Source organism: Esox lucius, chromosome 15 (genome assembly GCF_011004845.1).
Source record: "Esox lucius isolate fEsoLuc1 chromosome 15, fEsoLuc1.pri, whole genome shotgun sequence".
Classification (NCBI taxonomy): domain Eukaryota; kingdom Metazoa; phylum Chordata; class Actinopteri; order Esociformes; family Esocidae; genus Esox; species Esox lucius.
This window is the reverse complement of record NC_047583.1, coordinates 18,955,913-18,972,961: the sequence shown is the minus strand read 5'-3', so window position 1 is coordinate 18,972,961 and position 17,049 is coordinate 18,955,913. Positions and strand designations below refer to the sequence as shown.

Sequence of the window (17,049 nt, the reverse complement as noted above, 5' to 3'; positions counted from 1 at the left end):
GGATGCCAATATCTTTGGCCACGACTATCTCTGAACTATTCAGTAGAAAATTACAACTTAAAGCTAAAACAAGTTCAATATAAGAAATATAAGCTGTTTGATGACTCAATCATGTATTTTAATCTACAAGTATCTATGTAATGCTTCGCACCATGCCCTTAAAGGACCAAAATGGAAATACAATATATTCCTAAACTTCTCCTTGGGTATTGCCTGATGTTTCTTATTCCAATCTTACACTGTCAAACCTAATTTAATTAGTCAACTTATTAATCCTTAGACTATTTGCATCAGCTGTGCCAGTTTGTGAGTAACAAAAAGTGAAACATCTGTGAAGGAGCAAGGGGTTTTGTGAAAGGAATTTTCTAATTTCCGCTACATTAGAAATGTACTAATGTAAACTGCCAAATGAAGTCAATCAGAGGTTGATTCAAAGGGATAATGTATGTGAGGTTAAAGAGATGGTGGCATCAAAAAGAAAAATTGCTCAAGGGTAGGAATAAGAAAAGCGATGAAAATAAGCTACTGCCAGAATGCTGGAGAGAAAAAAACAGCAGAGGAAATAGAACTAGAACCTCCTGGAGCAGGTGACTGAAAGCCTTGCTCAAATCAAATGAGAGGGTGAGAGAAAAGCTGAAGCAGCTAGAATGGATTTTGAGGGGAGAAAGGGGTTTTACAGTTCCAAAGAGTTGTCAAGCGTCCCCAAGGAAAATGTCAGCTTTTATTGAGCACACAGACAACACTGGCCTCTGAATAGGAGGGGGGATGAGGGGGGTGGACATTACATTGAGCAGGAGACAGCAAAGTAACTGGAGATGATTCCAGAGCAGAAAAGAGGGGTGTTGGAAGGTATTGCATTTTCCCGATAACAAAAAATAATGAATGGCTTTTGTTGTTTGCTACATAGTTCCTCTTGTCAACAGTGGACTGGTGTGTGTGTCAAATCAAGAAAAATCAACGATTGCCCATACTTTGAAATCAAGGAACAATAATTGTAACTCAGGCATTATTGTGTATTAGATAAGTGAAGTGTGATGCTAGATTTAATTGGTAAGTGTGGCTTGCTCTTTTTACAGAGCTTAATTTTTTCACAGAAGCCATAAAGTCATCACAAAAGCAAAACAGACACACCTTGACATTACCATCTTTGTCATCTCAGCTGTTGAATTTATTTACAGCAAAATGAACATTTTGCAGGAATGAAAAAAAAAATCATTAGACATTTCAATAAATAAAGACATCACACGCTGAATATCCAACTGATTGATGGCCTAGTATTCTTTCTGTAGATTATTTGATTCATTCCCTCATATATACAAAAATCTGATACACGCCCCTTTAGCTTTCCTCCGGCACCTCTTTATTTGTCTTCTGTCCCACAAATACTTTTCGGTTTCTTTGAACTTGGAGCTGAAAAGAGATAATGGGAGAAAGAGAACACTGACAACTTGTATTTGTGTAAAACCACCCAAATTGGCTTTCAAACTAAATGAAAGAATTTATACACATCCTGTACAAAGAACACACTAATTCTTTAGTTAGACAGTTTGGGGTATACCATCAAATCATAGGCAATGGGGTTGGCATTATCTAGTCTAATAAGCAATACCGTTGCTCCCTCCAATGTATGAGGGTATTTCTGGAGAGCGTTTTGCAGGCCTTCCTCAGACGTGTAACCAATCCAGCAGAAGCCTCTATGGAACCCTGTCTCCTTGTCCTGTCAGAATATATACATTGTAAACAAAGTGACTTTTACTACAGCCTCTATTTCATGTGAATTAGCTGAAAGTGCATCAAATATACTGAGAAAAGTGTGAGGCCTGTTATGTTTGGATAACAGGAAGAGTAGCCATGGCTTAAGCAAAAGAACAAATAGTTGAGTAAAATACCAAACACAGTTATGTTAAAATGAGATACACGTTCAGCAATCTGTGGAGGCCGGTGAAGACTTACAAAGGGTAGGAGGCATTTCTTGACTTGACCAAATTGGCCGAAGTACTCCTTCATCTCCTCTGAAAGGCAATAAAGACATATACACGTTTATATTGTATGGTTTGATGTGTCTGTGTAATTTGATCAGTTTTAAAGGACTCTGCAAAAGTGACATTTGCTTCGGTCCCAACAACAACAAAGCTAAAATTAAAGGTTAAATACATTTAAAAAAATCTAGGTACAGTTCATAGCGAAAAAGCAAAAGCACAGTACACACGAGGGAAATAACTAGCTAGAAATTGACAGTCAAATACTGGTTGAAATAACGCAGAAGCTAATGTATGCTAAATCAAAGCGCTACAAATAGTTTCCAGCTAAACCCTACGTAATACCTATTTTAGTCGTAGTTAAGTACCTACCGTTGAGGAACTTAGGTACAATAGTTAGACATTTTCCATAGCCACATTATGTATTTGACCAGTAGCTATGTAGCATGATTAGCAAACAATGATGTATAAAGGTAACACATGTGCAATATATCAGTCAAACATTACAATGCCAACATAGTCATTATATTTGTGATAAAATGACCACGCTTACTGCTTGAAAGGGTCCATGGTACTTTAGAAACAAACAACTCGAAAATCTTCTTTGCCGACGTTGCCATGTCGCGTCCTTGGAAAGCTTGCTACAAACCTCTGAGCATCCTGGTCACGTGATACACGCCGGTCTTGTTTTCAATATATTTCAGATTTTTTATAACCGTAAGTCGCGAAAATAACCACTGTATTCTACATTTGAAAGCAATTATTATTGATAATAAATCTACAAATTGCTCTGTTTTGTAATGGTGAGATCTTTTTTTAATACAGTTGAAAGGTCATTTGTGATGGCAAAGATGGCGGCCACCATAGGGGAGCATGGGGAAGACGCATTTAGAAAGTTGTTCAAGTTCTACAAACGTAGAAGTCCTGCACCCGATTTAAGCGATGTCATTGACTTTTCAAAAGCTGCGAAACATGAGAAGGTGAGGTATTCTGTTATAACTTACATTGAATGTTGGTGAACATATAACTCCCCCTCTCCCCAAGCAATCCAAACTATTTAACGAACGTTTCGTCTTCACTGACTAGCAAACCCTCACCTATGGCCTACAGATGTACAGTTAACATACATGGCAGTACATTGCATGAGGTACACAATCAGCCGCCCACTTTTCAGTTATTTGCCATTTAATATCAAAACCTCATTTAAATGGACATGCTGCATTCAATACGCGAAGATATTCATGAAACACTTCCAGCACACCTACAAACAAACAAACACCTCTAGCTGAGGCTGGCGTAGCTATTTGTGTGTAATCTTAACCAGCCTCAGACTGTATGATTGATCTAAATAATGTGACAATGATTTATAGGTCTTAACCACTGAACTGAATCCAGCTGCAGTGAGTGATGACGAGGCCAGGAGGGCGGGCCTTCGCCCTGTTAAAGACTGGAGGGCGTTTGGGCTGCTAGGTTATCCGGGTGAGTCAATTGAAGTGATTACGGGCATGATACACGCACTGCAGCCACGCTGTGGAAATGCCGCTGCCATTCATTTCCAGTGTACAGGTGCTGGTCATATAATTAGAATATCATCAAAAATGTTATTTATTTCAGTAATTCCATTCAAAAAGTGAAACTTGTATAATGTATACATTCATTCCACACAGACTGATATATTTCAAGTGTTTATTTCTTTTAATTGTGATTATAACTGACTAACTAATGAAAACCCCAAATTCAGTATCTCAGAAAATTTGAATATTGTGAAAAGGTTTAATATTGAAGACACCTGGTGCCACACTCTAATAAGCTAATGAACTCAAAACACCTGCAAAGGCCTTTAAATGGTCTCTGTCTAGTTCTGTAGGCAACACAATCATGGGGAAGACTGCTGACTTGACAGCTGTCCAGAAGACGACCATTGACACCTTGCACAAGGAGGGCAAGACACAAAAGGTCATTGCTAAAGATGCTGGCTGTTCACAGAGCTCTGTGATCAAGCACATTAATAGAGAGGCGAAGGGAAGGAAAAGATGTTGTAGAAAAAAAGTGTACAAGCAATAGGGATAACCGCCATAGACATCATATATAAAAGCTAGATAGCTCATCCGCGCTGTTGGCCAATGGAGGTCGACGTCCGCACATGGCGGCCATCTTGCCACAGGCCGCTCGCTCACTCATAACATTGTGTTTTATGGTGCATGTACTTTTTAAATAACTATAACTTGCTCAATTCTCTACCGATTTTCAAACGGTTTGGTTTAATATAAACGTCAGATGTAGTTATGACACTGCATACATATGAACATATCTTTGAACAGAACCAGATAGGTGTAATGAATATACAAACACAAGGTATTTATGTTAAATCAATAAATAGGCTACTAAAACTCAGTGTACAGAATGGCAACATGACATATATACACTTTTGTTTTTTCTTTGTGCCGGATAACAAGCATCTCTGAACTGGCCACATTTCAGCCCTCTAGGTCACTTGATATGACTTTAGAAACACAACTGAGCCCTAGCACCAGGTCTTGTGAAGCTGTGTGCAAAAGCAGATCAATATAGAATTAAATTGAGTACTTTAGACCATTATTTGCCAAGGTATGGTCACGCGTATTGTAAAATGCCCTATGGAAACTCCCCATAGGACTTTTGGTTAGACAAAATGCTGACAATAAAAGGCTTACTGTGTGGCAACCTCTTCGTGTAGAAGCATAATGAAATGAAATCAAATGAAAGGTAACACTGATGTTACTTGTAGACTATTTGGATCGTATGTCAGGGGTTCTGATATAGAATGACTACAAAAAAATAAGTCTCTATTTTTAAAGTCTCTATTTTTAAACAAAAAAAAAATAGGTACATGATTCCCCTTTACAAATATCCAAAAAAGAAATGCTGTAGAGAGAACTACACTACTGTTGAAGTAAAAGAGGACAGTACCTTGAAAACACATACCTTGGGCTAATGCCCTTTGAAAAGGACAGTTTTACTGTTTCTGTCGCATGTTGTTGTTCTGTAAGCTGAGGATTGTAATTCTGGTGATGTGGTGCAGCCTTAACTTAAAAACAGGGACAATTTATTTTAACAGCATATGGTGGTGGCTGTCTATCCCATACTGCATCTCGCCGATGTGCTCCCCTAACACAAACACATCCTCTGAACCGATCCTTTTTCGGACAATGTGAACAACCTCAAGCAGTTTGATGGGCTGTGATCGTCTGGTACTGCCTGATGACTGCCGAATGACCCACTCTACTGCCCTGATGACCCTCACGGTTCCCTCTGATGGAATCACCAGACCTCCATTGTTTTTTAAAGTCAGCAGGTGGTAGCTCTGGTCCTTGATGGCAGATGCAGCATGCAGCTTTCACCAGGCTGGCATGGCAAACATCACACGACAGCTTCTTCAGAGCCCGTCACACAACAAATCCTGAAATTTGAGTTAATATAGTAATATCATCACTTATAACAATAATCATTAATAAGCATGGGGAAATTAAGGGGACACTTCTCTTTTTGGGCTATCATGAGAGTTTTTCCCCAGATTTTGACTATTGGCACTTTTGGTTATAGCCTTTACCTGAAATGTACATTTCAGTTAGCCTTTACCTGAAATGTACACGAGTGCGTTGTCCACAAGACCATCGAAGCGTGCCGTCACATTGCCTCTGCATGGTTTTACAACCCCACACCGGGCCATCAGCTTCCTAAAGATGTACTTGAACTGGCTGGCATTAAGGTTGTTATTCCAGCCACCGTAAAAAAAAACAATAAAAACAACACAAGATATGAGTATAATTCACAGATATCCAATACATGCTTTAAAATGTTTTATGCTTAAAAAATATATATATATATACATTAGAACTAGCCACCCCTGAATGATCTTTCCACATAAAATAAGCTGAATGACATTGTCGTACAATTCAGACTGTATCAGTGATGATCAATTCTACAAACAAATAGTCAAACACACAGGCATTTTTCTAAATACTCAAAATGGTTTGTGACACTTCCAGGTATTGTGTATGTCTTAGGGTTAGGGTGTATGTCTTCAGAAAACACATTTTACCAAAAATAAAAAAACATATGGACCGACAAACTAAAAACAATACAAGCATTTGCTGACACTGTGTTACTTAGTGTTGCGGCTGGTAAATATAAAATTATGAAGCCTACCAGATGCTCTGAAGGAGTTGAAGAGAAGCTCCAAGTGGTCCTGGCTGAACCTGTAGGTCAGGACATATCGCTGTCCTTCAAGATGCACAGGAACCATCGACATCAACGTGTCAATGTTTATGATGAAGCCCAGGACAGAGAGGAACCTTCAAAAGCAAATACTGTATTACTATGATGATCCTGCCAAAACCGGAAAGAAAGCAGGAATGCAAACTAACGGTATAGGGTGACTAGTAAAGTTGACTAGTTTGCATCCCTGACCTTAAAAGTATAATCAGTGTGAGGTTTAGGATCCTTAAAATTACTTTTAGGGCATAAAACCTTCTTGAATTAATTGACAACATAACATGCAGACCATCCAATACATACCATTTTGACACCGGCATCTGGGGAGAAAAAAACTGAATACAAGGGAATTGAAACTGAAACATTTGCAGACAGCAAACAAATTGGAGCAAGATAGTATCATAATAATAATAATACCTACCACACCAGGAACTTGATGTAGACAGAAAAGAGCATCTTATGAACTCGATGCAGACCGGACCGAGCATCTTACAGAACAGAGCATCATGTGCAACTTCGCTGGTTAACAGCTAAACTGTAACGTTAGCTGCTATAGGTCTCACTCAAAGCTTATTGTTATTAGCCAGCAAACAACCACATCCACAAATATTGTAATTTAGACAAAAGATTAGTTGTCATAAAATCGTTATTGGTGTCAGTAAAACCTTTATAATCGAACAGCTCGATTGTGATATCTGCCTTGATAACTTGCGCAAGTAGCCGTGATACACAACTATGCTGCACGATTAAGTCGTTTTTAGAAAAGAAAAGCTGCAATTTCAACTCTTTCAAGCATTCAGAATTATAGCCACGTTAATAACGTTTGTAAGAAACCAAACCGTTTGTAAATCTGTCAAGGTTTCAGCGAGATTAGAGTATTTGTGTTAGTGCTGATCACTCACCTTACATCAGGAACCACAGAACCCACCAGAAAGCCGGCCTGTGACAAGATGGCCGCCGGTGATGCCAGAAGGGACTGCGCCATAAGACATCTTGCCTTTATATATGATGTTTATGATAACCGCACCCTGGAGAGGATTGTGAAACAAAACCCATTCAAAAATGTGGGGGAGATTCACAAAGAGTGGACTGCAGCTGGAGTCAGTGCTTCAAGAACTACCACGCACAGACTTATGGAAGACATGGGTTTCAGCTGTCGCATTCCTTGTGTCAAGCCACTCTTGAACAAGACAGCATCAGAAGCGTCTCGCCTGGGCTAAAGACAAAAATGACTGGGCTGCTGCTGAGTTATGTTCTCTGATGAAAGTACATTTTGCATTTCCTTTGGAAATCAAAGGTCCCAGAGTCTGGAGGAAGAGAGGAGAGGCACAGAATCCACGTTGCTTGAAGTCCAGTGTAAAGTTTCCACAGTCAGTGATGGTTTGGGGTGCTATGTCAGATGCTGGTGTTGGTCCACAGTGTTTTCTGAGGTCCAAGGTCAACGCAGCCATCTACCAGGAAGTTTTAGAGCACTTCATGCTTCCTGCTGCTGACCAACTTTATGGAGATGCAGATTTCATTTTCCAACAGGACTTGGCACCTGCACACAGTGCCAAAGCTACCAGTACCTGGTTTAAGGACCATGGTATCCCTGTTCTTAATTGGCCAGCAAACTCGCCGGAAAAATCTATGGGGTATTGTGAAGAGGAAGATGCGATACGCCAGACCCAACAATGCAGAAGAGCTGAAGGCCACTATCAGAGCAACGTGGGCTCTCATAACACCTGAGCAGTGCCACAGACTGATCGACTCCATGCCACGCCGCATTGCTGCAATCATTCAGGCAAAAGGAGCCCCAACTAAGTATTGAGTGCTGTACATGCTCATACTTTTCATGTTCATACTTTTCAGTTGGCCAACATTTCTAAAAATCCTTTTTTTGTATTGGTCTTTAGTAATATTCTAATTTTCGGAGATACTGAATTTGGGATTTTCATTAGTTGTCAGTTATAATCATCACAATTAAAAGAAATAAACATTTGAAATATATCACTCTGCGTGTATTGAATTAATATTATATATATTATTAAATATATTAATTCATATGTTTACATTTTTGAATGGAATTATTGACATAAATCAACTTTTTGATGATATTCTAATTATATGACCAGCCCCTGTATGTGGATCGTCTACATGTCATCTGTGCAGTGGGAGGCTGAGCTGTGCGATTCGACAATGCCATGGTTATGCAAATCACCAGCTGCCAACGCCTCAATGACCAGTCACAGGGGTTGCTGTCAGTGTTTTCTGGAATCTCTTCCCTGTTGTGAAACCAAAATTGTTAAACCATTGTTAAATCCCAAATCAACATGTAGCTGCCCCTTCAGTGCCATTTTAACAACTAATTATTACGGAGGGTGCTTCAATGAGGAGACCACGAGGCTCATTTGGCATTTATGGGAATATACTTTTGTTCCGTTAATCAAAGTTCTGTTGCCCACATTATATTTTAGCTAAAGTCAATTGGCGAATGTATTTGGATTTGTGGAGGAATTATGTATATCTAGATGCAATTTTTCAGAATAATTTTAAAACAGATGTAGTCAACTATAACGGATTTGGTCTGATACTTTTAAAAACACAATTTAAGAACTGGAGATCCCTTCTGAACAAGATATGTTGAAGATTTCAAACACAAACAAACTTGTTTCTGTGAATCAGGCACAGTTTTGTTACAGTGGTCCGTTTTAACGGAACATCAATGGAAGATTGTCAATTTGCAGCTTGTTGATATGTCATGGGCTTTTGGCTAGTAGTGTTGCGTTTGGGGTAGTGACCAGAAGTAACACGTCAATTCAACTGTCCAGGACCGTCTAACGTAATCTCAGTCTGGATTAATTATTTTACGTCTGTTGTACTGTAATATTTCTGCATTCTTATCCAATGAGGGCACCATTTTTATAGAAAATGTTTTCATCTGTTGACAACCATTTGTTATTTTTTTTTTAAATTTTTCCTTTACTACATCTTGAGTTGACAGTATCTGTGTGGATATAACCTTTTGGCTCTAAGCTGACTGTGGGAGAAACTGAGTTGCATTTCCTTGATTTCATGTGCCCTTTCTCATTACCTTCTCAGAAATATTGGATGAGGTCCCACGGAGAAGTAAGGCAAGGGGACAAAATATTTTCCTCATGCCTTTCATTGTTCATTTGAATAATCACTGTTTTTTACTCCTAAGGGTTTATGTTCATCTCCAACCCGTTTATGCCGGGCTCCCAGCAGCACTGGGTGAAGCAGTGTCTGAAGACATATCCACAGAAACCCAATGTGTGTAACCTGGACATGCATATGGCACCCACGGACACACAAGACATCTGGGGGAAGAGTGCAGATGTGCTTCGGTAATTGGACAACTTTGAGAATCTTCAGCTTACCTGCTCAATTTTTGAGAAACATTGAATTGTTTTTCAGAATGATTCAGTGATTCAATGGCCACCTTTAATTTAGCATTAAAAAAAACAAACAATTCTGTTATTGTTGTAATACATTGAAGTACAGGATCGGAAGATGGAGCGAGCAGGAATATATGAAATAATCTATCATGATATAAATTTGTACCAATCTGGATTTAATTTAACTTCTCAAATACAACATGGTAGTTGTTGTAGCCTATCAGCATTCAGCAAAATCAGGAAAAACATGAGTAAAGTTATAGCGTCTGGAACGTTTTTATATTTCTGATTATCTTGTCAATACTTCTCTTTTGTTACTTATTTGTTTCGTATAATTTAATCCAACAGAGCCTTAAAGTATCGAACAACTTGGTTTTATTAAAGGGGAATACAGGGGAAGATTTGTCTTAGTTGGTAAATCACTTGAAGTAATTGTTGAACTGGCTCTATGTACGCAACTCTCACACTCAGGGAGAGCATGGCCAAGCTCGAAATGCAGCATCATCTTCTTATATTGCTCTCCACCCACTAATGCAATTTGACAACATTTTAAAAGTTTTGATCAGGTTTTCATAAAAAATGGGAATTGGCTTTCAACTGACTTAGGCCCATCTGATTAAGTAATGTGTTAATGAACACTGTACCAACTCTAAGCTATAGCTTTAAACATTTTGGTGGGCCTGTCCTATGTTGATTGCCAGTGGTCTTGAAATTTCTGCATTTGTAGAGGATCTGTCGGACAGGGGAATTATATACTTTGAATTGCTTGGAAATGGCTTTGTAACCCCTTCCAAGATTTGCATTTGCTTTCTTTCACTTCAGTAACAAATGTATTTTCTTCAAGATATGGGTATATTGCTTTCCTTTGTAGTTTGATGCTGCACCTTGTTTGATTGAGATACTGGATATCTGGTCCAATCTCTCTTTTGCGACAACTGTGGCATCGCCCTGTGATGCCAAAGAGATAATGACCCAAAATAAATTGTGGAGGATGCCAAAAAGCTAGTGGAGATAAAATTAAATCAAAACCTTATTTATTTTTCAGACATTTTTAAAATAAATATATTTTCCACATGAACTAACCTACTTTTGAGAAACAGTTCCCTTATTCCAGTTCTTGACATTGTGCATACGCGTGGTTATGGATTTGCATAAATCCCATACTTTACGTAGATATTATCATACGCATGGTTTTGGGCTGCTTGCACGCTTGATATATATATAAGTCAATGTGGCTATCATGACTTTTTCCAACGCCTTCTATCATCCTAGACACTAGCTCCCCAATAGGCATCATTATTAACAAATAATGTACTACATGGACTTTCCACATTAGTTCCCGTCTTTAGTTACAGTTAATATAATAATTATGTTTGTGTGATTGCCCACAGTAAACCTGCCTCTAGGATCAGGGAGCCCAAGACACTGCTGGAGAAGCTTCGATGGGTGACCCTGGGTTACCACTACAACTGGGACACTAAGGTATTATGTAATGCAACTTGGTAGATTGCATCTCTGTCTCATTATGGCATTCACAAGAGCATTGACAGAGATGCCCATGTAGAAAATAATATACTTGATAAAAGATTAAAAGTATAAATAATATGGAGTATATTTATCTTTTTCTGTATTTAATCCATGTACTCTTGAAGTATTCTTGATTGTCATGCAACTCAATATGTACTTTCCAAGCTGGAATGTACACTGCCAGTTAAAGGTTTTAGAACCATTTTTACATTTTTTATTTAAATGTAAGCAGTTCAAGCCCAGTGAATAAACTGAAATGGTAAAAAGGTAGGCAATAAAAGTTGCATACTGTATAAATCACTTGAAAGTTTACCAAAAACTGAAAAATTATGTAAAATTCAGTGTTTAAAAAAGGCCTTTTTCAGGAAAAAAGTAATATTAACTTACAGCTGTTCTGCAGCAAGTAAATTAAGCCTTGAAAGTTATTGCTTCCTGCAGGTGTCCCAGCTTTTGTCAATTCCCTTCAAACCTTCAGTCTGCATAAAAGCAGTGTTGGAACAGACAGTGTGATTACAGGACAACAGCAGGGTTTTTTTACACTACCAAGTAGGCGAAAGGATATTTCCTTTGTGTTACACCAACTGTCAAACCTGAAGAAGGAAGTGTGATGGTCTGGGGCTCTTTTGCTTGATCCAGAGTCGGCAACTTGAGTGAGTGGCACCCTGAATCAAAACGGCTACCACAGCATTTGTCATGGCCATGCAATACCCTCCGGTGTTCACCTAGTTGGTCAGGGGTTCATCCTACAACAAGATAATGACCCAAAACATACCTCCAGTCCATGTCAGAACTACCTTAGTAGAAAAGTACAATTTGTTAAACATAAACAATTTACGACGAAATGGATTGGAATTATTTGTTCTTTGCTTTTATTTCAGAGTACATAAAGAACTGTGTGAATTTCAATAAACTGGAAAACATTTTCAAAAACTTTTGACTGGTAGTGTATATTTAATAATTATTTTTTATTTTAAAAGTACTGCAGTATACCTGCATTTTAATTGTACTGCGGTGTATTATTTGGAACCATGAATGTTGTACATTATATATTGAAATACTACACACACCAGAAGGAATGGACTCTCCGAATTTCTACCTCGATTAAGCTCATAGGTGCCCTAGCCATCACAAGAAGTCACTACAACACGGCAAGACCAGGGGTCCCACAACACTGAAGGACCCCTATGCAGATCCAGGTCTGATGTTTTTTATAGAGCTCCTGCTCTGTAATTGAGGAGTCCAATGGTTTTTAATTGCATTTTCCAGTCTATACAACCTGTCATTATTTGGCATTGTTCTCCATTTGCGTTAATTTGAACCGTGATGTAGAACGCTTTAAAATGGGTTGTCCACATGTCTCTATTTTGTGTCGCTAATTCCTCTTGTTTATGTATGTGTAGGTTTATTATATTTTGATTTGTTTTCTTTCCTGCTCGTGTTTCTTTCTGCTGTTCATTGCTTTTTGGTTAGGGTTAGGTAGTAAGGATGTTACGAGAATCCATAATAACTTTTTTGTTGATTCTATAATAACGGTTTTGAGATTTGTGTGCCTTATGATTGCGTTGTTACGATCACATTATATGTGCGGACTTCGAATTATTGCTTCTCACACTTGTCTAAAAGAGGCAGTGTTTCGTTTCATACAAACTTAGATGTTTGTTCTTGTTTCTACCCATGTCAGTTATGTGTGGACTGTATGAAATATTAAAGAGGGATTTGGATGCATTGAGCTATTTGGTTTGGTGTGCGCGTGTGCTAAAGATCACAGAGGCCTTTGGCAATTGGCTCTTATTAGCATTGTTTGCTCTTTTCAAGACAGTTCATCTGTAATTGTGCAGGCATGACGCCTGCCTGTCTCGTTTATATGCTAATGACATCCAATGTGTTTAGTCCTCTGTCCCATTAAAAGAGCCAGGAGTTGCACACCGAATTCATTAGCTCCAATCCTGGCTCTAACGGTGCCAAATGTCTGACAACAATCGCTGCATTTTAAGCAGGGGTCTGTGGCTGGTCTACCCTTCTCACCTACCCATCCCTTGCTCCCTCCTCTGTCTCTGCCTGCCTAATTGTGGCTGGAGGTGTGGTAGCTGGCTCGGCAAGTAGTAAGGGCGCTAGCTAGCGGCTAATTCGGGTGTTTTGAGCAACACAGTGATTATCTTGTGATTACTCATGTATGGCTGAAGGCAGACACAAAGGGCCATGCCCCCAATGCTAACCAGGAAGAGAGACAGGCCTGCAACGCTAACCAGAAAGAGAGACAGACCCGCAACGCTAACCAGAATGAGAGACAAGCTCGCAACGTTAACCAAAGAGAGACAGCCCCACAACACTAACCGGGATGAGAGACAGGCCACAGGGCTAACCATGAATAGAGACAGAACACTAAGACATTTTTTAACTTAGGCCAACTCCTTAGGCCAGTGTCCTTTGTTCTGCATTTCCTCAAAGTCTAAAAGGAAAAGCTGAAAATGTGATTTCTATTACTATGCAATTGTGACAAACTGACTTTTTCCTGAATTCCACTTCAGGGTTTTTTGCACTGTTTGTTGCAACCCAATTGTACATTTAATCTAAATAATCTTTAGCAAATTGTTTGTTGGCTTTTTCTTAATAGTTATGTAAACATTAAAGCATATATGATATCAGTACTCTTACCCTGAGACAATTTTTAAGTGCTTATTTATCTCCCAGCCCCTGTAAAGACTTGTAATATAGGATAAATATATACAACACAGACCTCTAAAATGTTTGTGCAACACAGACGATATGTGCAATTTTTCGGTTCCTTCAGAGGAATAGGAAATAAAATGAATACATTGCTTAGGGATTTTTCCTGTACATTCTGTTGCAGACATACTCAGCGGATCACAACACTCCGTTCCCGTCTGATCTCCAGTCATTATCTGGCCATGTAGCCGCTGCCTGCCAATTTCCCGTGTTCAAGGCAGAGGCTGGAATCCTCAACTACTACCGCTCTGATTCCTCGCTCGGGATCCATGTGGATGAGTCAGAACTGGACCACACTCAACCCCTGCTTTCATTCAGGTTAGGGGAGGAGTGTTTTTTTCTACCAACCATTCAACCAGTTTGTTTTCACATATACACTTTGATATTGTCTGCTTAATTCAACCTAAATTACCCACTGGCACTCAAGGATATATGTGCTTTTCTATGGACTTCCAGTATGCGTTAATGTGCATGTGAATGCCACACAGTTTGTTTTTTGTTGCTATAGTTTCTGTCTGGTTATTGCTGTCTTACTCTTTTGGGGATTTGTCGGCAGTTTTGGTCAATCGGCCATCTTCCTACTCGGTGGAACGCGGAGGGAAGACCCGCCCACTGCCATGTACATGCACAGCGGTGATGTCATGGTAATGTCAGGACACAGCCGCCTCCTCTATCATGCCGTGCCTCGTGTCATCCCCAGCCCAGAAGGAGATCCCTTACACCCCTCTCTTGAGGCAGAGGGCCTAGGTTCAGTGTCAGACCAGGGGCTCATCCAGGATCCTATTCAGGGAGAGACCACTCTGATCCAGTCAGTGACAAAGGAGGACTGGGCCGTGTGCTCCAGGTACATCCAGACTTCCAGGGTGAACATGACCATTAGACAGGTGCTTGGTCCCGGCCAGGCCTTCCCCTCAAAGGACAAACGGACAGAGACTGTTATGGGATACACTGATGGTTACCATGACAGCCAAGATGGAGAGAATGTGGGATTGAAGAGGAGGAGGAGTAGTGATGCTAGAAATCCTGTGAACACCTGACCCTAATCTTTATTGTCATTAATATATCCAGGTTTAGTTTAAGGAAGAGTAATGTAGTAAAGATTATGCTTCAGGAGAGAATGTACTGTATGGAATTCTTTATGTGTATTGTCTTGCAAAAGTATTCAAACCCTGACCAATTTCAAATGTTTCATATTTAGTAGAACTACTTTTTTCCTGCAAAGACATCTTCATGTATTTTGGTATGAATGAACTAGCTTTGCAGACAGTGTCACAGTGATATTAGCCCATTTATTTTTGCACATTTGCTCCAGGTTGTTTGGACAACAATTGTGTTTTTAATGTTTTTAAATAGCACCACACATTCTAAGTTGGATTGAGATCAGGGCTTTGACTGGGCCACTGTAGGACATTTGTGTTTTTGAGCAATGTTATATTTGTCTTATTCTTGGGATAATTGTACTGCTAATAGGTGAATGTCCTCCCAAGCTTTAGTTTTTTAGGGGACTGAAGCAGGTTCCCTTAAGTATTCCTCTCTATTTTTACTCCATTCATTCTTAGTTCAATTTGAAAAAGATGCCAGATCCTAGCTGATGAGAAGCATCCCAACAGCATGATGCGGCCACCACCATACTTCACTATAGGGATAGTTTCCTGAGAAATGTGTAGTGGTAGGTTTACATCATGCAGTGCTTTGAGCTTTAGCCACAAATTGGCAACTCTGAAATCTTACCACAAGTCCATTTACCACTTCACATCTGGGTCCGTCCCATGCTTTTAGATGGTACAGTTTGGGTAATTGCTTCCTTCTAGCCACTTTCCAATACAAATCAGTTTAATGCCTAGCTCTTAATGTAGTTGACCAGAACACTGTTACTCCAAGTATCTTTCTTTGAGGTACATCCTTTTCTTGACTGTGCCTGGGTGGTGTGATGCAGCTTCTGCTTACTGATTATGAATCCAACTGTGTATATCTAGTATATCCAAACATTAGAATATTATTTAATACCCTTTTTCTAATTCTATGCATTTGTGCTTTATTGTATCTAATACCTGTTGCTTGCTCTATTTATTTTTCTTCAGATTTACAGCCTGGCCAATGATCCTTCAAAACCTTTTTATTTTTATTTTGAGTGTGAATGTTTGAAAATAAAATATCAAACAGAACATGAGTTAAATATAACATTTGTAATTCAGTATAGTGAGAGAATTGGTCAAGGTTATGAAAATGAATGCAAGGCACTGTATGTTGTTACCTCATGATAATCTAATTTATTTTGTGAATAACTGAAATGGAAATAAATATGTGATTTTATTTAGGAAATGTTCTGATTTCATATTACATTGATAAATAAACAACATACTATCTACAGCGGATATAAAAGACTACACACCCCTGTGAAAATGCCAGGTCTTTGTGATGTAAAAGAATGAGACAAAGATAAATCATGTCAGAAATTTTACCACTTCTAATGTGACCTATAATGTGAACAATTCAAATGAAAAACTAACTGAACTCTTCAAGAGGGAAAGATGAAAAATAGAAACTTTACAATAACCTGGTTGCATAAGTACTAGAACGATATATTTCTCAGTATCCCCTCACCCCTCATAAAGTGTTAGAGTACTGAAGTAGTTGAATCTCTTCAGGCCCTTTGTGCCTTGCACAATGTTATCAGGAGAGAGAAGGAGGCCTGGATAGGAGAAGAAACACATGTAGGAACGTGTTCCTCTATACTTGTACTAGAACAAAATCATCTCGCAAATTCACAGACTCTAATTCGACTTATTTAATATATTCTCAAAAGCCAGATGATAACAATAAATGCATAGCATAATACATTCATGCGTGACAGGAAAGTCATATTCCCCCATTTTGTTATGTTTTCTACACCAATGAACTATATTATTATAATTTTTTTTTAATCAGACAATACATTCTATCAGTATGCCGACTGATGTCTGAATTATTTAGGGCCAGTCAATACAGAATACGGTACATCCTATCTATGAATGTTGTCATTTGTTGTACGATTGCTGGTGTGTTGCCACTATCAGCAGTGAATGTCAATCTAATGAAGTGTTAAGAAAAGCTGAACCATCAGAGAAAGGCCAATCTTTCTTATCTGGTCAACTGGTGTCAGCCCCATCAAAGTCGCTTTCGGA

General features: G+C 38.9%; 2 protein-coding genes across 3 annotated transcripts; one reads left to right on the top strand and one right to left on the bottom strand.

Moving 5' to 3' along the window:
- Positions 1-1,132: 1,132 nt before the first annotated feature.
- Positions 1,133-2,681, bottom strand: slirp (SRA stem-loop interacting RNA binding protein). Of its 2 annotated transcripts, XM_010878627.4 has the most exons (4): positions 2,533-2,681; positions 1,954-2,012; positions 1,610-1,717; positions 1,133-1,410 (listed from the first exon to the last, which is right to left on the bottom strand). In XM_010878627.4, exons 1-4 carry the CDS (start codon positions 2,597-2,599, stop codon positions 1,339-1,341), a joined length of 306 nt encoding a protein of 101 aa, XP_010876929.1. In that variant the 5' UTR covers positions 2,600-2,681; the 3' UTR covers positions 1,133-1,338.
- Positions 2,682-2,691: 10 nt separating this feature from the next.
- Positions 2,692-16,273, top strand: alkbh1 (alkB homolog 1, histone H2A dioxygenase). Its single transcript, XM_010878625.5, has 6 exons — positions 2,692-2,959; positions 3,350-3,458; positions 9,418-9,580; positions 11,023-11,113; positions 14,010-14,203; positions 14,442-16,273. The coding sequence occupies exons 1-6, from the start codon at positions 2,780-2,782 to the stop codon at positions 14,920-14,922; spliced, it is 1,218 nt and encodes a 405-aa protein (XP_010876927.2). The 5' UTR covers positions 2,692-2,779; the 3' UTR covers positions 14,923-16,273.
- The last annotated feature ends 776 nt before the right edge of the window (positions 16,274-17,049 follow it).

Coding starts and splice junctions, on each gene's coding strand:
- alkbh1 (XM_010878625.5), top strand. CDS start 2,780: ATGGTGAGATCTTTTTTTAATACAGTTGAAAGGTCATTTGTGATGGCA. Junction 3,459..9,417: donor TGGGCTGCTAGGTTATCCGG/GTGAGTCAATTG, acceptor TTTACTCCTAAG/GGTTTATGTTCATCTCCAAC. Junction 14,204..14,441: donor CAACCCCTGCTTTCATTCAG/GTTAGGGGAGGA, acceptor ATTTGTCGGCAG/TTTTGGTCAATCGGCCATCT.
- slirp (XM_010878627.4), bottom strand. CDS start 2,599: ATGGCAACGTCGGCAAAGAAGATTTTCGAGTTGTTTGTTTCTAAAGTA. Junction 2,013..2,532: donor ACCATGGACCCTTTCAAGCA/GTAAGCGTGGTC, acceptor ATTGCCTTTCAG/AGGAGATGAAGGAGTACTTC. Junction 1,718..1,953: donor AGAAATGCCTCCTACCCTTT/GTAAGTCTTCAC, acceptor ATATTCTGACAG/GACAAGGAGACAGGGTTCCA.